This window comes from Neopsephotus bourkii, unplaced genomic scaffold (assembly GCF_033783945.1).
Source record: "Neopsephotus bourkii isolate Nb327-2 ecotype Australia unplaced genomic scaffold, CSIRO-AGI_Nbou_v1 NB_1572, whole genome shotgun sequence".
Taxonomy (NCBI): domain Eukaryota; kingdom Metazoa; phylum Chordata; class Aves; order Psittaciformes; family Psittacidae; genus Neopsephotus; species Neopsephotus bourkii.
This window is the reverse complement of record NW_026902048.1, coordinates 2,014,489-2,037,288: the sequence shown is the minus strand read 5'-3', so window position 1 is coordinate 2,037,288 and position 22,800 is coordinate 2,014,489. Positions and strand designations below refer to the sequence as shown.

Here is a 22,800-nt window from a genome sequence, read left to right as displayed (position 1 = left end):
CAGCACGACCTAATGGTGTTTGCAGTAGGAGGGCTCCGATTAATTAAGGAGAGCAGCAGAAGATCCGTTCTGGTCTCTGAGTCATTCCTGTAAAGACCAGGTGAGATCAATTAGCTTCGATTAAGTGGGACGTGACAATTAGGAGCTGAAAGTGAGAAACAGACCTGTAAATACCTGCCAGTTGTAGGAGTGTTCTCCGTAAGATATAGCTACAAGATAGGCTTGATTAACTAATATGGAGATACATAAAGTACATGCAATAGATAATATATTTAATAATTATGACACTGATAAATTACAGCAATTACACTATTAATGAATACATTTAGTCTCACCTAGTATATGTAGACTATATAACATAGGTAGTGGAGTTCCCTGCCTGAAGATCACCCTGTAGCAAGGTGTCATTTCATCAGTCTCCTGAAACTGCTTCATTTTGCCTCAAGTTGTCAGCTGCTTTCTCAGTTTAATCTTGTTATAAAAAGCCTTTTTAAGGACAATTTCTGCGATCCTAGGGAAATATTTCCTTCGTCTTCGATTTAGGAAGAGGATCAAAAGCCGGCCTCGCCTGAGGTAACTGTCGTGTACTGAGGGAGGAGGGGGGTGCGCTGTTTCCCAGACTGCATTTCCCATGATGCATCGCGACGGAGCGCCCACCCGCCCTTTACTCCCGGACTACATCTCCCATGGTGCCCCGCGCGGCTGCGCAGCTGATATTGGCTAAGCGGCCCGCGCGCTGCCCGCCGGGAGCAGTAGTCCGCGCTGTGTGCGCGGTGACGGCGGGCGGCAGCGCGCTGCCGTCATTGAGGCGGCGCCGCGTGGAGGAGGGGGGTGTTTACGGCGCGGGTGGGGCTCGCAGCACCGCCGCCAGCGAGGCCTAGTCGGCGGCGGGGGGGGAGCGGGCCGGGCCCGCGGCCGCACCATGTCCGCCTGCCACAGCTGCGCCGCCGCCGCCCGCCTGCTGGGCTCCACGCTGCCTTCCGCGCGGAGAGGTAACCGCCGTCCCCCCCCGCCGCGGCCCGGCCTGGCGTTACAGCCGGCGGGGCTGGGCCCTCCGTCCCGGGGCCTCCCGGAGGTGGGCGGGGGGGTGCTTTCCGCTCCCCTGAGGGGCAGCCCCGTTCCCTCCGGCTGTCAGCGCTCCGCTCCCCTCACACCGCTGCTGCCGGGGGGAGCGGAGCCCGCTGAGTCGCTACCGGAGCGGTGTCAGCGGGGAGCGCCGCGCTCCGGAGGCGCTGGTGGGGGACGAGCCCGGCGGGGGAGCTCCGTGCTGCAGCGCGGCGATAAGGGCTTCAGCGGAGCCAGCCCCGGCCTGTTTGGTTTTTGTTTCTTTTCCTGTTAATCTTTCGCTGTTGTCACCCGGGTGGTGCGAGGGGACGGCCGGTGGCGCGTCAGGATGAAGGGCAGCGTTCCACGGTGTGAAGTTCTGGAAAACAATCCCCTGTTGAAACACCTTTTGGGAAATGTAATGCAGTAATAGAGTTTATTTCGACAGAAGCGATTGTCAGCAGCAGTCGCACGGCGTGTGTTACCCTGCAGTGCCAGTAGTGAGCTTAGCTCACTGAGTAAAAGCCTATCTTTTGCAGCCTAAACTTGAAACGTTTCTTACAACGATTTGGGCTCACATAGCAAACAGCAGTTATTTCCAACTCGGTGGAAGGGTGACACTTAACTGGAAGCTGAAGCAGAAGGGTGTTACTTTTCTCCTACTTTTGTCCTTTTTATGGTGTTCTTGTGGGTAGTGAGGGTTGACATGCCCTGTGCTGCTTGGGGAAAGGCAGACCACCCCCAAATTGTGCTGAAAGTCTATGCTGTTGCCACAAGATTCTAATTGTACCCTTAGCAGTAGCCTGACAAGTCAGAGATGATTTATTGCCTTCAAGAGGTGAGTTAACTCATTGCAGTTGAGTTGACATTTACATGTGTGACATCACCTGTGCAGAAAGGTTTAAACCAGTCAGTTCACCTCCAGGCTGTGTGGCCTCACGTAAACCCATTGAAATAATAAACTCCAAAGCAAGTAACATTCTGAATTCACTTATTTTTGAAGTTTGTGGGTTTTTTCCTTGCTAAAACTTAAGATTTAAAAGTGATGTGAAAGAACAAAGGAAACTAAAACAGATACAAAGGAATAACATTATTTATGCGTCAGCTTTCCATGAAAGTCCTTAAAAAATAATCTTATTTTGGTGCATTTTCATTGTAACAGATTATGCGTTCTGCTAGGTACTTTGCTGTTGCTGGTTGGTACAAGCTTGAGAGTATTCAGAGTGCATGGATCAGTAAGGTTGATGAAGTGTCTTGTGGGACAGAGAGACCTCTGTCACAGACTTCCTGTCACTTCCTTGGGCAATAGATTCTTCCAAGGTACTTGCAGCTTGGCCCAAAAGTCAGTATTTATTTCCTCAAGTATCAGTTAAAGGTTAATAAGGTGCAGACGAGCTTCCCATTTCTTAACACACTAATCTGAACACCCTGGATAAGTGCAACTGCTGCTACAACAACATTTAAGTGTCCTCTAAGTTTACTGTTTCAGATAACCACCCGAGACTGCTGGTGGTGTGTGAGCACATACTGTTGTGCTAGTGTCAGCTGTGGCATAGCTGAACGTTTCTCAGTGTCTGGATCATTCAGTGGAAGTTGCCAGGTGTTGGGCTGGAATGTTAATTTCTTCTGAAAAATCTGCCCCTGGCCTTATTTATGCCAGAAAGTCGCTGTGATAACTTCCTTAGTGCTTCATTCTTTAGTTGTACAATGAGATTTTGTCAAGGAAATACCACTCAAACCCTGTGATAACCACAGGGATGGGGTTTTCATGTTTAGCCATAAGCTGATGTAGCAATAACATGATTTCTTTTTCCCTTGTTTAGCCTATCTCCACCCTTTATAGAGCTCAGCACGTGAAGAAGAGTGAGTTTGTTCCCAGAAAGCTAAACTGTGAGAGTGAAGTGAATTTAGCAGCAACAAGAGCCTTGCAGTGTGGGTGTAACACTGCTGCCTGGCCTGGGTTTGCTGCCAGTGTCCTGTCAAGGGCTGGAGGTGAAGGCCCACAGCTGCGGTGTTTCTGATCAATAGACGGGCTCAGGCAGTAACCTGGCAGTTACAACTCGCTGCAGTTTTGTAGTCCATCCAGTACAGTTTTCAGTGCATTTCCTGTATCAGTGGTGCTCTCTGAATTAAAATTGGTGATTGTTAGTCCACGTGCAGTGCTTAGTGGTAAAATATTTGAGTTTCTGTGTTAGTGCTTCATCCTTTCAGCCTAAATCTCCCCGTATTGCAGAAAAGCCGTATGACATGAGGCTTTGCTCAGGGGAGGTGAAGTATTTTGGTTTTTCTATTTAAGGGGTCTTTTCTCAGTTCCCTTTAGAAGTGGTAAAACAAATCTCAATAAAGGAACCATCTATGAGGCCCCAAGAGAAGCAATTTATGCAGAACAGCTATCGCACTGTAAACATACACCACAGCTTATTCTCAGCTGACAAGTGCACTTGGCACATGTAGTCTGCGGATTCAGTTGAAAGAACACAACTGTGTGTGAAAGGGAGCCAATATTTTTAAGTTTACTGTGATATTTCAATAGCTTATCCTACGAAATGTGAAGTGCTTTGCTGTGTGGCAGTGCCACTGAGCAGAGGAATGCAGGATTGGAAAGCACTGTTATTCCTCCCTCATGCGTACAGACAAAAGCAGTGCTAGTACAGATTTTCCAAAGATTCCTTTTTTAGTTGTGTTTAAAATAAATGCAAATCATCTTCGAGGAATCTTAAGCTGTGTGTAAGTTAATAAACCAACACCAAATCTCATTTGACACGGTCCTCTTGGTTGTGACTTTGCAGAAGCCTGTGTGAGTTTTCCTTGCAAATTTATGCTCATCCGTAATGCTTTTCTTCGTTTCCTGTTACAGTAGCCAGGTGAATGTTCTTAAATCTCCTTTCAACTGAAATTCCAGCTCTTAGTTTTCATTGTTAACCTCTTCCAAAGCAAATGAACTGCAGTACGCTTGCCATTCTTAGTGGTTTTATTCTTGTTTTAGAAGAGTTTTTGGAGTTTTCTATAGGATTCTCTCATCTCTCTAACAGAAAATTCATGTATTATCAGCAGGTTTACAATTGTCATTGTTACTCTACAGCTCTTCTGTCAGCAAGTCACAAAGCTCTTGTCAAAACTAGAGAGCAAGGGAGAAATTTGCCACTTTAAATAGGAGAGGTGGGTTCCAGGCTCTTGTTTATCAGGATCATGAGAGATGTTGAAATCTGGAGCATGACATATGTTGATTCACATCATACCTAGTCATGAAATGTAATCCTACCCGCTGTTGCAAGAGGAGGAAGAGGCTGTTTAGTTGCTCAAAGAGTTTGTTGTTCATGTTGGCAAGAAGCTGTCCCAACAAAGTCAAGATTACGCTGAATTTACTTGTGCTGGTCTGTCAGCATGTGCCAAATATGATGCTTCCTTTCAGTTTTCCTCAGGACAGCTTCGTGTTGTCAAGTGGTACCTCAGACTCTTGGAAACTGGTTTTTAGTAGAGTTCACAAGGGAAAGCCAAATCCAGATGTGCAGTCCATGAGGCTGAGATACTTCACTGGTAACTTTTGTGTAATAAGGAGAAACTCGAAGGGGTCTCTTTGTATTTCAGTGGTTGAATGGTTTCACATTAAGTGCTGGTTGTTGGTTGTGTTTATCACTCTGAGGATCAGTTTTGTAACTGGGATGTTCCCTGTGTCATGAGACAATGGGGCTGTCAATTGTGTGACAGAGAAGATGGAATTAATTTGGGACATTTTGGGATCATTTTGGGACAATCCAGGCCAAACATCAGATGAACAGCTTCTAATAAGATGATCGTTAAGGTGGTGAAGAGAGTTTGTACTGAGTAACTGAAATTTGGATGTTCAGAGTTCAGTGCTGTTGCTGAAACCTTTGTGCTCTGTTTCATGTAAATAGATTCTGAGGTTTGATGGTATTGGGATTGGAACTGGAGGATTTTTAATGTTTAATTTTCATGTTTTCCTTTTATTTCAGGTATCACTTGTGGCCGTACACGCATCCCTGTTTTAGGAAAACTTGGGACTTTTGAAACTTGTTCCCTGAGACGAATCCCTCTTAGAAACTTTTCAGAAACACCAGCGTACTTTGCCTCAAAGGATGGTGCAAGCAAGGATGGTTCTGGAGATGGAAACAAGGTAGGCCCCACTCATTAGGTTTTTCAATAGCTTATATAAAATGAGTAAGGTTTTTCCATTCTTCCAGTTAGAATCTTGAAATTTTTCCTAACTCCTGATGTTTCTGGTCCTTCAAATTGCTACAGCTGACAGTGAAAAGAAATGATATTGTGAGTTTGTTAGTAGACAAACCTTATCCCTTCAAGCTTTTCCCAGTTTTATAAATCTCTTTTCCTAGTGTAAAGTGACACTGGAAAGCTTTGTAGTATGTTAGAAATCCACAACAGGTTTCAGGATATCAGGAAAGAGATCAGAATTACTTTCCTTCAAAAGCCTGCTGTTACCCAAGTACGCTTTTCAACGTGAGTACATTGGAAGATGTTGTTTTCAGCACTGATTTGGTAGTTACACAAAGCAAGACAAGTTTGGGAGCTTTATTCTAGTATTTCTTTATAATTAGTTAATAAACGGCTTCTTCAGATAAATGATTACCTGAGAATAAAATTGCTCTTTAGTCAGCAAGAAGATTTTGGAAGTCCACAGGAAATAACTTTGCCTTAGTGTGGCATGTTGTGACATCTCAGGAGCTGTCCAGATGGCACAGGTGTGTCCTGAAGCTTCAGATTAAAGTATTGTAACCAGTGAAGGAGGAAGATAAAGTTTAATAGTCTTTGCTTTTTGGGGAAGAGTTGCAAGGAGAAATGAGTAGGCAAGCAAGGCTTAAGAAAATGGGGAACTGCCTTAGAAAAGGGAAGAGAGATGTTTGCAGTTTCTTAAATACGATAGCTTTTATTATTTATCAAATTATGAAGGCATTCAATGGATATGGACTTAAACAATGTTAACCTTCAACACCATTAGGTATTGTAACAGAGAAAGACAAGTAGGGCTCTGGCAGGGAACTTTGCTTTAGAAGTGAAAAATAAAATATTTCCAAGCAATTTGAGAGGCTTGTTTTATATCTGCCAGTGTAGCTACAGCTGTCAAGGACACGTGAGGAGTTGTGGCTTCAGAAACCCTTAGAATCAACACAGTCGTGATAGTGAAATTACTCTTACCTATAAGTATGATTTATTTTCTTCTCAGGGGTTAGAATAAATTGCATTGAAATATACTGTTAAAACATTCTTAACACAGTTGAGCTTGTTACTATTCTAGTACCCATCAAGGTATGGGGTTCCTCTTCCATGGAGATCCAAAATTGGCATACCTGGGAAATGCAGATGTGTTAATGCTCAAAATGTATATATTGTGTTCTTAGTTTTCAAAGACAGTACCAAATGCTGGCAATAGTTATTTTGTCATCCAGCCGTTGCAGTATTCATATTACTGGATTCTGTAACATGCTGGTAACTGCCTCATGTAACAGCTCCACTGTCGGGGGCTAATTGTCTGGAAATCTGTTTCAGAAGTCTGTCAGTGAGGGCAGTGGTAAAAAGTCCAGCTCTGGAAACTCTGGGAAAGGAGGGAACCAGCTGCGGTGCCCGAAGTGTGGCGACTTGTGCACACACGTGGAGACCTTTGTGTGTAAGTTTTAATCAATACTTTATTAAATAGACACAGATATGAGTGTATTTGTGATCTAACATACTCTGATAGCTAACTGTTAACCTACCTAATTGTACAATGTCAAAACTTCCCTTATACTTTTGCCACATTGGTGTAACCGTATATTGTCTCTGTGGGTACATCTGTGTGATTTCCTGTGGTGTATGATGGACCAGAATGTGGTAGTGGAATTCGGACTGCAACTGAATAGGCAGTTTTAAAGTAGTTCATTATGTTTTATTTCGTGGAAGAGATGCTTACATAAACAGTACTGCTTTAACTACTGATATTTATTTCACACACATTTATAATATGTCTTCAGTTTAATAAATAATAAAACTTTAATCCCGCATGTACTTTAACCAAAGTGCTTATCCAACAGAGGAATTAGTGTATGACAGATGGCTTTGTAGAATGATCGTCCATGACAAAATCAGATCCATAATACATTCCAAATAGGAAGCTAGAAAGTCCAAATAGAAAACCCAAGCTGTGTCAGATTCCTGGTGTCCAGCAGCAGTAGCTACTTTTTCTGAAGTACAGTCCAAATTAATGCCAGTTATGCTTTAGGTTTAATCAGACTTGAAGACATTTTTCCTTATTTCAGTGCTGATGAGACCAGCTTAGAAAACAGTTGTCAAAAAGCAAATACCAAGTTAGTTGATGGGGCTCAAGGAGGAAGCAGCAAGTCATGATCAGACTTGTGCACGAAGAAGCTTAATATAGGGTCAGCAGAAACTTGTTCAATGCCAGTTAATGTGGCAGTGGGTGAAAATAATGAGCGGATGTGCTATTTTTTGCTGTTATTTGTATAAAATGCTATTTAAGAAAAAGGATCAAACATCATGAATCACGAGACAATTCTGTAATAACAGTATATTTATGTTAGATACAAGTATCAGTCCTCAGTCACTATTTTTTTTACCCAGAAACAATAAGCTTTTTTCTGTTTGTTTGAAACTGTAGGCAGTGAGGTTCTGAAAAACCTGGCAATAATTGATGGAGCCAGGAATAGAATCCTGTGTGGTGTTCAGTACGTTGGCCTCTCCCTGGACTAGGTGTGGTTGAGATCAGTGGAAGGATTTCTAACCTTGTTTACCTTCTTATCAGATGATTCATGAGTAGGCAGGAGGCATTTTGAAACTCTCTCACTTCTCTGATGTGTTTGCTCCCCTTGTTACCAGGGTTTGTGCTTTTATCTGGAAATACCATTAAACAGTCACAGTCTATCATTGGAAAGCAGAGATGTGATTTAATATGTTGTCGTTAAGCAAAATTCCTTGGGAAGAGGATTCATCTGTATTAACGTTATGGGAGAAAATGGCCTCTATATGCAGTCTCAAATTCACCAGTCCTGATACTGCAAAACCTGTAAGAACTTGGGACTGGAAACCCGCTTTACACTTGTAAAGAGTGTTGCAGCTGGTCAGATCTGTCAAGAGCTTGGAAGTAAAAATATGGGGAAGCTCCCTTTGAATAGCTGAATGTGTCTCCTCTTCTCCTTGCACGTTTTACTCTGAGGCTTAAAGATTCTACAGCCTTTAAATGAATCTGTTATTAACTAGCTCAAACTAAGCCCAGTGTCACCAGGTAATGGAGCAGAGCAGACTTCTGGTCATCTTAAGAGCAGTCCTCAGTTCTGTTAATTGGTAACTTAAATTAAACCAAAGATTGTAATTGCTCTGGTTTCTCAGAAATCCCTGGGAGTCATGGGTCTGTCTTCTGGTTTAGTCTCTTCATTTGAGCACGCTGCTTCCCTGCCAAACTGTAGAATATTAAAGCACTTGAGAACAGAAGAGCAAAGTTCTAATTATCTTAAAAACAATTAAAAAGAAGAAAGCAAAAACTAATAAGAGCAATGTCTGTCCCATTCTGCCCACAATGAATGGGTTGCAGCTTGTATTAAACATGCTGTAATTTTGATTTTTCAGGTAAGCCTTTGCTTAGTTAGGAAAAACGATGAAGTCTTTCAATTCTGGTTTGAATGACTGAACTGCAGAACCTTAAGTAAATGTCTAAAGCCAAAGGGAAATATTAGTTTGTTTCTCAATAGGGTTTTTCAGACATTTATTAAGAAGCAGGGGAACAAAACACTGACTAAAAGAGCCACATTTATTACTGAATTAATTGCCATTGAGTGGCAGTGGGACAGGCTGGTCAGTGGAGTTGGTTTTCAATGGGGCTTCCCTTTGTATTCACAAATCTTGCAGGAGGATTTGCTTGGTAATGGTTTTCCAGTAATTAACAGCTAAGGAGCAGTATGATGCAGACCAAAAGGAATTTTGCTGGGACACGCTTTCTCAGCAGTTCCTGTGTCGCTTTGTGTTGTGAGGCTCTGTAAAAAGAATTTTGTGATCACTGAAATAAGATGTGAGCCTCAGATGTGGAGTGAAATCCAATAGCTGTAAAGCTGATCAACATAAAAAGCTGTGCCTAAGCACTGATTTTACTGCCTCCACCTGACACCATCAGGTCAGCTCCCATCCTCCACAGCTGGATTTCCTTACTCTCTTTTTCCTGGTGTTTATTATAGAAGTTTAATAGCAGCCCGTTAGCTCAACAAGTGTTTTTAAGATTAATCCCCCAATTGTTTTGGCTTCCTGTATGTACTGTAAAAACTCAGCCTTTCTCTTTGGCAAGGTCAGCTCCTGCCGACTTCACAAATCTCTTTGCAAATGCAGTCTCTGTGTTAATGTTGCCCGAAGCAAAAATAACTCTTGACTTGCATTTTAGCACATGGTAAATATTTGCAGAGGACTTTATAACAGTGAGGTAATTTGACATGGATGCTCTTTGCTGTGCTTTTATGTTTGCTAAGAGAACGTGCCAGTATTTAAGAATAGCAGAGTTGTTTGCAGTTTTGAATGCTTGGTTTTAGGGAGGGAGCAGTACTTAAACTTGGTTTCCTTACACTTAGAGCAAACTTCCTATTTTTTTTCTTTTCCCCTGTTAAAACTCATTGATGCATATCTCCACACTGCTGTGTAGATGACAGAAACTGGCCAGTTACATGACTGTGTTTTGACAACCAAGTCTTATTCCCCAGGCTCTGCATACATCAATGTTTCTGTGTAACCATGGATGCTATGGACCTGGAAAGTCCAGAGGAGGCCATTGGGACGCTCCGAGGGCTGGGGCAGCTCTGCTCTGGAGCCAGGCTGAGAGAGCTGGGCTGGTTCAGCGTGGAGAAGAGAAGGCTGCTCCTGAAGGGGAGACCTCAGAGCAGCTCCAGTGCCTAAAGGGGCTGCAGGAAACCTGGAGAGGGCTTTGGACAAGGGCCTGTAGGGACAGGCCAAGGGGAATGGCTTGAACCTGCCCGAGGGGAGACTGAGCTGAGCTCTTAGGCAGAAGCACTTCCCTGTGAGGGTGCTGAGGCGCTGGCACAGGGTGCCCAGAGAAGCTGTGGCTGCCCCATCCCTGGCAATGCTCAAGGCCAGGCTGGACACAGGGGCTTGGAGCAAGCTGTTCCAGTGGAAGGGGTCCCTGCCCATGACAGGGGTTGGAACTGGGTGAGCTTTAAGGTCCTTTACAGTCCAAACCAATCTGGGATTCTATTGGTCTTGCTGAAAATTAGAAGATCTCTAATATGCTTCATTTGTGTTGTTTGGGGTGATTGATAAAAGTGTACTTAAAACATCATTCACTGAAAAAGTACTGTATAAAAGATGTACAATAGTATTCTTACAGCCTGCTCTTTATTTTGTATTTAGTTAACCATCCTTGTGGATCTTTAAGGGGCAAATTTCTTGTGGCTGTCAGATGACTGTAATACTGTCAGCTGCCTAATAAAGCTGACTTTTAGCATTGCATAAGGAAGGACAACAGCCTAATGGCATTGTGGTCACTAAGAGTATCAGAGGTGTTTTGAGTGACCATTCAGGGAGAGTCTAGGCTTTTTTTCCCCTACAGTACTGTTGCTAAATAACAATTATGTGAGCGGGGTGGGTGCAGGCAGGTGGTTCTGTACCCTGTTCCCATCAGGCAGATGACAGTAATTTGGGAGGATGCCAGAATTTTCCAGCCTTTAGACAGATTTTCTTTGGAGTAGAGTTAATAAAGCTGTGATGGTCATAGTATTATGTGCTATGTTCTTAAAAGAACGTGCTGGTCTTATTTACCCAGTCATAAGGTGTGAGGGGTTGAAAGAAACCCCTGTTTGCTGATGGCAGCTCTATGGGAGGCAACAACAAGTTATAAATAAGCAGTTTATTTATTGCTAGTGGCTGTTATTAAAATCAGCTGCTACTACACTGGTCAGGGCATTTGCTAAGAAGTTTTAATGATTTCAGAAGTGTTGAAGCAAGTTTTTCATGTTTTGTTACATTTACTTTAAGTCAGTCCTGTTGCATGTGATTTGTGTTTAATAGCACAGTAATATGGTCAGAAAAGATCTATTTTAAATGACAGATTTATTCTTCTCTACTGCTTATTTTCCATTATTTCAACTTTGCTTTTCCAAAGGATAACACAAGTAGCACAAGTTCTAGTTTGCAGGCTCTTGAAACCAGTCTCTGCAGGTAACATGTTTTCTTGAGGCAGAGTTCATGAAGTTAGTGGTAGTGGGAGAGTTCGGCTTTTGGGATTCAAAAGAAATTTGTTCTCTTCTTGGCAGTACAAATAAATAAGCAAAAGATCTTGTAAAACATCAAAGTCTGCTCATCTGTTGCATACCACAGCTGCCTCTGCTTGGGACGAGCCCTTTGTGTGGTCCTGCTGCGCTCTGTGTCTTGGGTTTAGATGACTCGAGCGTGCTGTGTTGTGTTCCACAGCCAGTGAGATGCAGAGTCAAGGAGCTGCTATATCTCTCCTTTCTTGAACCTGCTCTCTTTGAGACTGTGGATTGCTTCCCCACACTTTAGTTTACCCCAACCACATTTTTTTGCCTGTTAGTTTGAGAGTTAGGAACAACTCCTCATTAACTTTGCAGTGCTCCGAGTGGCAAAGTTTCCTTTTCCACATGTAGTGCTACTGAATAAGTATGAAATAGATGTTTGCTCTTTAATCCCTTGTTTGGTTGCTGCCCTGCATTGTGACTTTTTGAGCAAATTGTATTCCCTTTGTGTCAGATTTCATAGTCTAATGATTGCTTTTAAAGCTCTGAAGGTGAATGAAGGGGAAGTGTAAAAACACAGAGGTGGCTGTACTGTCTTACAGGTGCTTGTCCCATGTATGCCCAACTCGGGCAGTTTACTGAATGCTGTTTAAACAATTCCTCTTACTACTTTGGTTTACTTTCTCTGCAGCTTCCACCCGCTTTGTGAAGTGTGAAAAGTGTCACCATTTTTTCGTTGTACTGTCAGAGGCGGACACAAAGAAGAGCATCATTAAAGAACCTGAGTCAGCAGCAGAAGCTGTGAAATTGGCATTCCAGCAGAAGCCGCCGCCTCCACCGAAAAAGGTTTGGTTCTTAATGTCACTCCAGCGTTTCCTTGCATTGCTGCATGGTGGAATGTTTTGCTGCTTAATAGACATCAGGTGTATAATGGTTGGAGCAACAAACAATAAAGATGATTAGCTCAGGATTAAACCTTTCGGAGCTATGTGACCCAGCAGAGCACTGATAAAGGAAACAAGTAGATCCAATAGAAGCAGTTGGGCTTGTTTTTCCTCTGCCTTCATTTTGTGATGAAGTCCAGTACCTTCATTTTCTCTTTGTGACTCTGAGGCTAACCTCAACCCTCACCAACTGTAGTATCTTTTATTTGCTGCTCTTGGCATATTCTGTACCCTTATGATAGCAGCTTCCTTCTCTAGCTGTGGAACCTTGGATTTGGTCTGTTTCTGAGTGAGAACTGTGGCTGGTTAGCTTCTGGCCACGGCCCATCTTCAATCATTTGGTTTCCCTCTCCTGAGTAGTGAGGGAGCTTATTGTGTTTCTCACTTCTAGTGGACTGCAGTGGTTGCTGAAGCTGCCCATAGCTCCTGGGTAGGCTGCCCTTTCTGTTGCTCTTACAAATTTGGGTGAAAATGACAATGGCTTTAAGTATTAGTAGGGGAGAACTGAGAGACACAGTGTGATTGTGTAAGCTCCAGGGTTTTAAGTAAACTTAACAACAGGAATATATTTTAATTGTTGACTTTCTTAGTTCTGTGTGATTGGTTTAGGCCAGAGTCCATCTTTGGCACAGCAATACTGTTTTTTTCTGCTGCAAGGTGATGTAAAGTGTTACTAAGATTCAGTTATTTTTCAGATTTACAACTACCTCGACAAATACGTTGTTGGTCAGTGTTTTGCCAAGAAGGTGCTTTCGGTTGCTGTGTACAATCATTACAAGAGGATCTACAATAATATCCCAGCTAACCTGAGACAGCAAGCAGAAGTTGAAAAGCAGACTTCTTTAACACCAAGGGGTTTGTATGATGTTTGATATTTTTTCTGGTCAAATCAGCCTTACCATGTGAGGGCCCTCCCTTAAGAAACCTGAGAAGGGTTTTACTTTGCTGTTAGATATTCGGAAAGTGACATGATCTAAAGGAGCTTCTATTAAATCTAATTTTTACTACATGTGAACTTACGTGATTTATTTAAAGAGTAATCCAGAAGATCTGTGCTGCCATGGGTATTGCCTTCTGTATTAAATGCTTAGCTTTTTTACTGGCACGTGTTATTAGGTATTTAGCTTCATAAAGCAAGCTTCCTAAATTTTACCTTCTAATCTCATTTACTGCTTAACAGTAAATCTGCTGCTTAACCAGCAAGCCACAATGCAGATCATGAAGATACTATTTTGCATAGGTAATTTGATGAATAGCTGGGTTTCCAGCCTCACTTGGCTGCTGTTGGCAGCATCTATTGGTCACCATAGTATTGTTCCATATCTAGTAGATGTAGATGGAGTTACTCTTGGCAGTACTTTTGCTACTGAGTAAGAATGTAGCTATGTCGATCTTAATTTATTTTTAGAAGTAGGCTTAAGTTACTGTCTCTGATTCAAAGTGTACCTTGATCTTTTTAAGGTGTTTTATATTCTCTTACAAAACCCAGTATGCCGAGCAAACTGAAATCTGCTTTGCTTTTGAATTTATATAAAGAAGTGTTTTAACTGAGGAAGGAAGATGAGTAGCACTGTTCTGGTAATGGTAGGAGAGTAGTTGTGTACTTGGCACTGGGAAGTGCCTGACCCTCTACAGGGAAATAAAATGGTGCATAACCAAAGGGACTGGCAGAAAATGTTTGTAACAGTATTTTGAAATATGGGAGGTATTATGTTGTAAGACTCAGATCTGAGTGTGAGAGTTTAGAGAAGCCTTTTTAAGCAAAATTATATTACTGCATTTTTCCCCCTTATGTAAGTGGTTTTGAAACTAAAATCTAATCAGAGGCAGTAGATTGTTACTTGTTTAAGTAACAGAAAACTTGCTGTCATTTTAAAAGCAGGTTGGGGTTTGGGTTCATTTTGGCAGCAATAAAAAGTAATTAATGTGGGGATTTTGTGTTAGAAATGTGTTCATACATAGTGCTGAGATGTATTCAGAAGAGGGCAAGAGGTGGAGAATTTATAAGCTTTTATCAACTTATATTTATTACTGTTTTCATCCTCTCTCTTAGAGTTAGAGATCAGAAGACGGGAGGATGAGTACAGATTTACAAGTAAGTGAACTCTCTCCTCATGTCCTCCTCTGCAATATCTACTCTTTTCATGTTAATGCAGAATAGTCTTTAGTGACTGCTAGCTTGAAATGCTGGCTGGAATCCTGTTTGCTTTTCTTCTGCAAGTAAATGTAGTTGATGGCATTGAATGTGGCTTTAAAAGGGCTGACTGGGATTTGACTCCTTATCTAGTTCTGGGTGGAAAGCAGGTAAATTGTAAAAATGCCTTTTCTGAAGCTGGTTAAATAATTACCTGTTCTTAGAATTATTCTCAGTAGAGCAAAGTTGAGTTGAATTCTCTGAGATGTGATTATATTAGTAATACCACACAGAGTATCATGTAAGATAGATAATAAGGGAAGTTATGCAACTGCAGGGTATTTGCACTCTTAAAAGACACTGTCACCTTGAACCTCAGAATGCCCTCTTTTTTTGTCTGAGTGATGTCACTTGTGTTCATTTTCAGTCCACCAGAACGCTCACTGCCTATTGAACTTCTTAGCCCAGTGTAGATCAGTTTATAATCCCAGTTACACCTCTTCAAACCAGTTTGCTTGATCTTTTCTACCCTGCAAACCAATTGAAACTAGTGCTCTGAAAGAAGAAAACCCAGCTCAGTCTCCATATGCATGGGTAGGGCCAAAACCTTAATAACTGAAGTAAGACAACTCTTTTAAGTCTTGAGACTTGTGCCCTGCTTTTGTACTTGTCACAGTAAACCAGTTCTTGTACTTTTTCATCATAGAGTTCAACACTTTGGGTTCATTTCTTCCCATGTGTTCTAAAAAATACTAAAAACTATAGTTAAAATGAGTTAATTTGTGAGGACTGAAAATTTCTCTTGTTTTTACTGCAAGGCAATATTTTTAGATAATTCTTTTCATATATGCAAATATATTTGTACAGAAATACAGTTGAAACTCGTGTTTTTGTAATAATTGGGCCATGTTTCTGTTGCTGTCCTATCTGTTAACTTCTCTATAGCTAGAATTAGAGATTTGCAGAACTAAACAGAACCACCAAGCTTTTATTTTGCATTAAAGCTTCTGGTGGTGCTCACACAGTTCCCTTATTGTCCTCTTCAGAACTTCTGCAGATTGCTGGAATCAGTCCACACGGTAATGCTTTGGGAGCATCAATGCAGCAACAAATGAACCAGCAGATACCTCAGGAAAAACGGGGAGGAGAAGTCCTAGATTCACCCAATGATGACATAAAACTTGAAAAAAGTAATATTTTGCTGCTTGGACCAACTGGATCAGGTATTTTAGAGCTGTGTGGTTTTATAGGTCTCAATTTTTTTCCTTCAGTTGATTGTTATTGAACGATTTTCCTGTTTCTGTGATTATTCCAATTTGGTGTATAAGAAAGCTAAGCTATGGATTCCAAACTGGGGTTGATTTTGTGCTTTCATGCCATGGTACAAAGCTGAGCTAAATGGCCTTGAAAAGGAAGGAGCTCTATTCCTGTGGTTTTCCTTACTGCCTGGTTAAAAAGTGCAACTTTCACTGAGCTGTAATAAAATGCATTTTAAAGTTTCTGTGTTTAGATGGCAAGCTGAGATGCTGCAGTTAGAAAGTGGTGTTCTCCATCTCTGAGACAGATGAGTTGCAGGGGGGTTAAAAGAGAAGTGATAATTGTATGTTCATAAGAAGTGGGAGTGTTTGTGCTGAGGTGACAGCATTCTTGAGGCTATTTGGGAGAACATTCACTAAATAATACTTCAGTTCTGTTTCTCCCCAACTTTAAAGCAGGAACAGTTGGACTTTGCACTGTACCCTGAGTGTCTGCAAAGGACTACAGATTTATTTAATCTTTAATCTATGCAAGTACTTGTATTCTGGTTTGTTTTGTCTGATGATTTATTTGTGATACTGTGTGTGTTTCAAGCTACCTCAAACTTGTACTATTAGTTTAATTGAGAAATACAGCTTGCCAGTGTAAAAAACACTGTTTATGAAAACTAGCTGCCTTGGGAAATATTCTTGTATGAATATATGAGCATGCTGGCATCATTTAGAGTATCTAATAACAGTAATGATGACTCTATGGTAAATATTGGGGTTCGTGTGCTCTAGAGAAATGAGTAGTAGTTGTAACATAAAGGTCTTACTTATCAGGTAAAACCTTGCTGGCTCAGACTCTAGCTAAATGCCTAGATGTACCCTTTGCCATCTGTGATTGTACTACCTTGACCCAAGCTGGCTACGTTGGTGAAGACATTGAATCTGTCATTGCAAAACTCCTCCAAGATGCCAACTACAATGTAGAGAAAGCTCAGCAAGGTAACCTTTTGCAGTATGTTTTCTGAAGTTCATTCATAGGCTGTGTTAAACTCACTGAAGTGCTCTAATGAGACTGCCCATACTTCTGGAATTGGTGTTCCTGTTGCATGTACCTGAATTTTAAATCAGGAATAACAAACCTGAAGAGAGCGCTACGCATATCATGTAGCTTTTCTTCTTGTCCATAGTTGGACAAGATTGTGTACATTTTGTAGCCTACAATACAGAAGTAGAACAGACTGCTGCTGTCTTAAATCATGTTCTCCCTTCCCTATGTGTAAGTTCTTGCTTCTCTTAAAAAGTGGAGTCTTCCTTAAATCCATTTTCTGTAACTGCAGGAATTGTTTTTCTGGATGAAGTAGATAAGATTGGCAGCGTTCCTGGCATTCATCAGTTACGGGATGTTGGAGGAGAAGGTGTTCAACAAGTGAGTACTTCTGTGGAGTGATTTTCCTTTGTAAAGGAACAGCCCAGCAAGTCTGTATATCATTCTGTTTTATGTCTTATGGCATGGGGGTGTATAGAGTCACAGTTCTACAGTACCCTGATTATTAACCTTTTGAAACCCTCATCTTTACTCTTCATTCAAAATAAAACTCATGACTGCTTCATAGAAACATTTTAATCGAAAAACATCTTTGCGTCATTCAGATGGCAAAGTTGCATAATGTAGGCAAGAACAGAAAGCGTTTTGTTTCAACAAAACCCTTAAAGCAACTTACTGCTACGTACAGCTCAGAATGTGCATGGGAGTCACATTAAAGGAAGATTTTTGTCTATCTTGAGAGGGATCATATAGAAAAATGATTTCATTAGGCACTTGCTGTTACTATAAAGGCTTAAGGGATTAAAGAATGCAAGTACCTCTGTGAGTCAGCACAGGCTGGTGTGCTGCCTTATATGATGCTGCACAGTGGGATTTTTTCATTGCTTATGTCTTCTTTCCTCCTTAGGGCCTGTTAAAGTTACTTGAAGGCACAATAGTAAACGTTCCAGAAAAGAATTCTCGTAAACTACGTGGAGAAACGGTGCAGGTTGACACAACAAACATCCTCTTTGTTGCTTCTGGTGCTTTTAATGGTCTGGACAGAATTATCAGCAGGAGGAAGAATGAAAAAGTGAGTGCATCAGGCTGTATTTGAACTGAAAAGTTCCCATGTTAGTTACTGTTCACAGTAGAGACTCTTAAAGGTTGTGCTGTATTTATAAACCCACTGTGTTTATAGAGCGGGGGGTTTCCATCTGTTGGCTGGGTACCTGAGGTCAAGCCTAAGAAAGGTAGGCTCGAAGAACAAGCCTATTGTTAGTAGGCTTAAGTAGCTTGCAATGATCTCTGCTTCCAGAGAGAGATTTTTAGCATATGCAAATAGGGAGGGTGAAAGGCTGTTGGGGACCCACTTGCTGTCCCTACTTACCTGGTAAACTTATGCTGTTGCAATGTGCAGTGTTTCTTAAAGACAGAGTATGTGAAACAGTTGTAATAGGATTTCTTTCAGTTGGAGTATCCCAAGTAGGAAACTGAGAGAACCTTTGATATCCCTAGAAGAAAACTTTCACTGTTTATACTCATAGTTTGAGCAAATGGTGCTAAAAGCTGGCATCAGCTTAAAACACCTGGTCATGCAGTTCACTGTGTTCTGTATTCATGTCTGGGGACAGTTCTTGTGGCTGCAGCTTTCTGCCAAATGTGCACCCTGTTTCTAACAAGAGAGGTGACTGAAATCCACATTTTATGATAATTCAGGTAGCTTTTCATGCAAGCACTCTTGCATGCATTTGCTTAACGTCTGAAGAGCCCTTTTTAGCATCACTGGGATGCGTAAACTGATGAGGATACACTGATAACCTTGCTGTTAGGCTGGTGTCTTGATACTTTACTGAGGGGATTAAATGTTGTAAGAAACTGATTGTGCAAGGGGTGTAATTTTACTGTAAGTATTTTCTTGAGTCTGTATGTAATGACATAATCAGTCACTCCAGGGTTTTTTAATGCACATAGAAAGTGATTTAGTTACATTAAAAAACTATTATAATTCTATAAGAATAATATGTTTGTGTTGCAGTATCTAGGATTTGGCACGCCAGCTAACATGGGCAAAGGCAGAAGGGCTGCAGCAGCTGCTGATCTTGCTAATATAAGTGGGGAGTCTGATCCCCAGGAAGAAATAGAAGAGAAAGATCGCTTGCTGCGTCACGTGGAAGCCAGGGATCTCATCGAGTTTGGCATGATTCCTGAGTTTGTGGGACGTTTGCCCGTGGTGGTTCCTCTGCACAGCCTGGACGAGAAAACCCTTGTACGGATTCTTACTGAGCCACGAAATGCTGTGGTTCCTCAGTACCAGGCCCTGTTCAGCATGGATAAGGTTAAAAGTTTTTATCTGGGGACTCTTCAGTATTCTTGTTTATAAATACAGTGTTGAAGTGATCTAAAATAGCAGCTGAAATTTGCTTCTTCCTCCCCACTGTGGAAGAAAAAGTAAGCAAACTGGTTAAAACCTGACTGGCTTACAATGGGTAACTGTCCTTGTGGGGTGAGTAACGTGGAAGTAGTTGGAGCTGCACTTGATGTTCATGTTCAAATGAGCATCCGTGACCTTGCCTAGGAGGCATCGAAAGCCACTTCATTTAGTGTAGAGATAAAGGGGCATAGTAAATTCTGGTAACATTAGTCAAAACCAAAGAGCAGCTGAAGCTTAAACGTTGTTGTGGTCTGTAACAAGTAAATCACTGCTGTTATTTTCAGTAACACTTGCACTGTTGCACTCAACCCACTCTTGAGTTATAAATGAAACAAATCTGACATTTTTCTCTATGTAGTGTGAATTAAATGTAACTGAAGATGCATTGAAGGCTATAGCCAGACTGGCCCTGGAAAGAAAAACTGGTGCAAGAGGCCTTCGATCTATAATGGTGAGTAAATTTTCACGTTGAGTAAAGAAGCTACTTACGTTTTTGCACATGGACCTAAACATGACAGTTTTCAATCACAGCTTCACTTAGTTTTGGGTCCATGGGATGCAATAAATCCTGTCTTCCAAGAAAACTCTCTAGCTCTGAAAATCACTTCCTGACCATATTGTTATGTGGAAGAAATATTTGACAGGATATACACTAATGTTTTGCCCCTTCTATTTTCTTGTAGGAGAAGCTGTTACTGGAGCCCATGTTTGAAGTGCCCAATTCTGACATTGTCTGTGTGGAAGTTGACAAAGATGTTGTAGAAGGCAAAAAAGAGCCAGGATACATTAGGTAAAACCATAACAGATGTTTCAGAGCAGACGAGTTATACAGCTAGACAGTTATTCTGCTGTTTGCTGTAGGAACAAGCTTATAAACACACAACCTAAAAGGGATCCAAGTCTCTATATGCTGCACACAGCTGAACTAGTGCCTATTCTGTCTAGGGGCTTTGGGATAATTTGGGGTTGTATTGCATTAGGGTTTAAATAGAAATCTAAAAATAAACTTGCATATGAAGTTACTTTAAGCCTTTTGTGTGTGTGTGTATACCTGTAGAAATAGAAGTGAATTATAAGCATCATGAGTTAACAGTAAAAAGCTGAAGTTTAACTGTGACTCTACTGAAATTCCTGAAATGGAACTTTTTACTTTCACCTACTACTTTCTGTCACTGAGGCTGATTTTTGTGCAGGCTGCTGCAGTTTTCTTCTCCATTGCTTTTGCAATGAAGAAGAACGAAGAGCCACAAAGGCACATCTACTGATTTGCTGAGCTCTTAAAACAATTTAATGTTGTAAAGGCTATGCTCTGGTTAAGGTTGTGGTGGAGTGCTGAAAGCATGGGGAAAAATCTGGATTTAGGAATACAAAACTGTCTTGATTTTAGTGAACAAAGGATGGAGTTGAGAGGGAATGGGTCAGGTTAAAAACATAGGTCTGAAATTGAGGAACTCTGACTTGGTTTTTATCCCTGACCAGTTCTGGGGGGTAACTTCATCCACTGAATTACATGGTTTGTATTCCTCTGTGCTGAAGCTTGTGTCTCGAAGGGGATAGTTGGAGTGGAGAGTACCCTGCTTTTACAGATAATGATTACTTACACTGATGGCTGCTTTATGGGATTTTGTAGAGCACCACCATCATATTTGCTGGAAATACAAAATTTATTGATTAAATTAAATGACTCAACTGAATTCAACAGCTTGTGTGCTCTCAGTAATGAGAGTGTGTACTGGTAGTAATCTGCATAGCATCATTTTCAGCTCAGAAGGTTGTTCAGCAGGTAAATGCTCATCAGGGCAATTTTCACTGGGGTAGCATGTTGACCGTAAGCTACAGAAACTGTAAAGTATCTGATCAGTTCATTTTAATTATAGGGCTCCCACTAAAGATTCATCTGAGGAAGAATATGATTCTGGTGTGGAGGAAGAAGGTTGGCCTCGACAAGCAGATGCTGCAAACCATTAAATACTGTCAGAATGCTCGCCTGCATAAAGCACACTTGGTTATTTCTGGCTTCAGTCTGATACTAAAAGGCATTGGATCTATCTTGGATACGTGATGAGGAACTTTATTAGCTCAAGCAGATCGTGTATTTTATTGCAACATCACATTGATTTACCCGATGGACATTGTGTGGACTTGGATGGCATAATGTTCAAATATGAATTGTATATTACACTTGTTCAATTAAAATGTATAGCAAATCCAGCAGCACCTCGATCCATCGCTCTTCCTAGAAACTAAACCAGCAACGCCGGTGCTGCAGTAGTTAGATTTTACAATAATATTACTCTACAAACGTGGGAATCAAGATGGATAATTGGTGGAGGGTGAATAAACCATTAGCTCCTCACAGGGGCTTGCACTGGGGTCAGTGTTGGGTTGGAGCCGGGTGGGTGCTGGAGTGACTTGTTACAGCGGAAACACTGGGTGGAAAAACTGGGACACGCTTTGTGACGCTGCTGGGAGATCATGTTAAGATGTGACACTAGTTTGTTACAGTAATTGAAATGCAATAGCAAATAATTACCCTTCACCTCTCCATTAGGAGTACGTTTTCATCACCTGGAATACCGTGAAAGGAGGTGAAGTCAGAACTTGGTAATTCATTTTTCCAGAGGATTTCTAGGATGCGGTAAGCCATCTGAATTTGGACGAGAAGTCAACATCAGTTTTTAACTATTAATGTTCTAATATAGTACATTTTGTTTAACGTATTGGAACTATCATGCATCAGTTTTTTGGTGCACTTTGCCCAACCTCTATCTTATAATGTTAAGAGATGAAAGAAGTAAATGTATCATATTTTTGATGTAACCGGTAGTGATCGTTCACACGGCGCTTTTTAAGTTATCTGCTCCAATGCTGGTAGTGCTTCTTGTGGTTTTGTCTTTGATTTCTAGTCTGGTAGCAAAGCGATCCTCCCTCTTCTGTTCTACACCAAAATGAATCCAATCCTTTAGGAGAGTCTTTGTGGAAACACTAAAGGACCTGTATGTTTTGGGTTTGCTTTGGGAATTAGAATCGTTACTTGCATCTTTTTGTTCTTCAATGATACGTGGGCTTAGATTTTACTGCCCCTTTCTTTTAACATTTAAATTCATGCTATTTAAATGAAACTCTCACCATTCTTTTCAATCTAGTTGGATGTTTTAGGGCAGGAGAGGTTACCGTGGATGCATTGACCCTATTTCTGTTGATTTTTGTTATGTAAATTTAATGTGATAACTTGTGTTCTGACCTAGAAGCAGTGTGACATGCAGTTGTAGCCAGGTGCAGCAGATACTTCCCTTAGGATTTCGGGTTTTATTCAGGTAAAACGACCCACTAATGGTTCAGAAAAAGCTGCATTGAGAGTTGAGGATATTTATAGGAGCTTAGAGCCTTCACAATGGGAATCTGGGGTGAACTATCTGTACCTGCATCCTTACTTTCCTCCTTTTAGAGTGGAAAAAGTGCATATAACCGCTTTTAATTCTGACTCCTGTCATTCAGCTCCCTTTTTAAATGGATTAAAACCAAACCCCAGCCTTTTAGGTGAAACTGTTCAACAACTTAGTTTTGAAAGTTGTTTGGAATTATGTAAAACAAAACTTTTTAAGGAAACAAATCGCTCTGTAACTACAGTTTGTACTTCACCTCTGCCGTTTGAATAAAACCGAGCGAATACTCAAGCACCGGAGCGTTGTCATCCCTCACGTCAGCCCCAGAAGGTTTAAAGTTTAAGGGTATTTGGGGGTTTTAAGGCTTTTAAGT

The 22,800-nt window shown here is 41.3% G+C and overlaps 1 protein-coding gene across 2 annotated transcripts; it reads left to right on the top strand.

Moving 5' to 3' along the window:
- The first annotated feature begins 811 nt into the window (after positions 1–811).
- On the top strand, positions 812–22,718 carry CLPX (caseinolytic mitochondrial matrix peptidase chaperone subunit X). 2 transcript variants are annotated; one of them, XM_061371209.1, is made up of 14 exons: positions 812–992; positions 5,019–5,179; positions 6,568–6,685; positions 11,950–12,104; positions 12,898–13,057; positions 14,256–14,297; positions 15,383–15,559; positions 16,418–16,582; positions 16,921–17,009; positions 17,536–17,700; positions 18,646–18,945; positions 19,400–19,492; positions 19,725–19,831; positions 20,919–22,718. In XM_061371209.1, exons 1-14 carry the CDS (start codon positions 923–925, stop codon positions 21,007–21,009), a joined length of 1,893 nt encoding a protein of 630 aa, XP_061227193.1. In that variant the 5' UTR covers positions 812–922; the 3' UTR covers positions 21,010–22,718. The 2 variants fall into 2 exon arrangements, with proteins under 2 accessions (XP_061227193.1, XP_061227194.1); XM_061371210.1 differs by lacking the exon at positions 14,256–14,297.
- Positions 22,719–22,800: the final 82 nt, after the last annotated feature.

Coding starts and splice junctions, on each gene's coding strand:
- CLPX (XM_061371209.1), top strand. CDS start 923: ATGTCCGCCTGCCACAGCTGCGCCGCCGCCGCCCGCCTGCTGGGCTCC. Junction 17,701..18,645: donor GCAGGAGGAAGAATGAAAAA/GTGAGTGCATCA, acceptor TTTGTGTTGCAG/TATCTAGGATTTGGCACGCC. Junction 19,493..19,724: donor GAGGCCTTCGATCTATAATG/GTGAGTAAATTT, acceptor ATTTTCTTGTAG/GAGAAGCTGTTACTGGAGCC.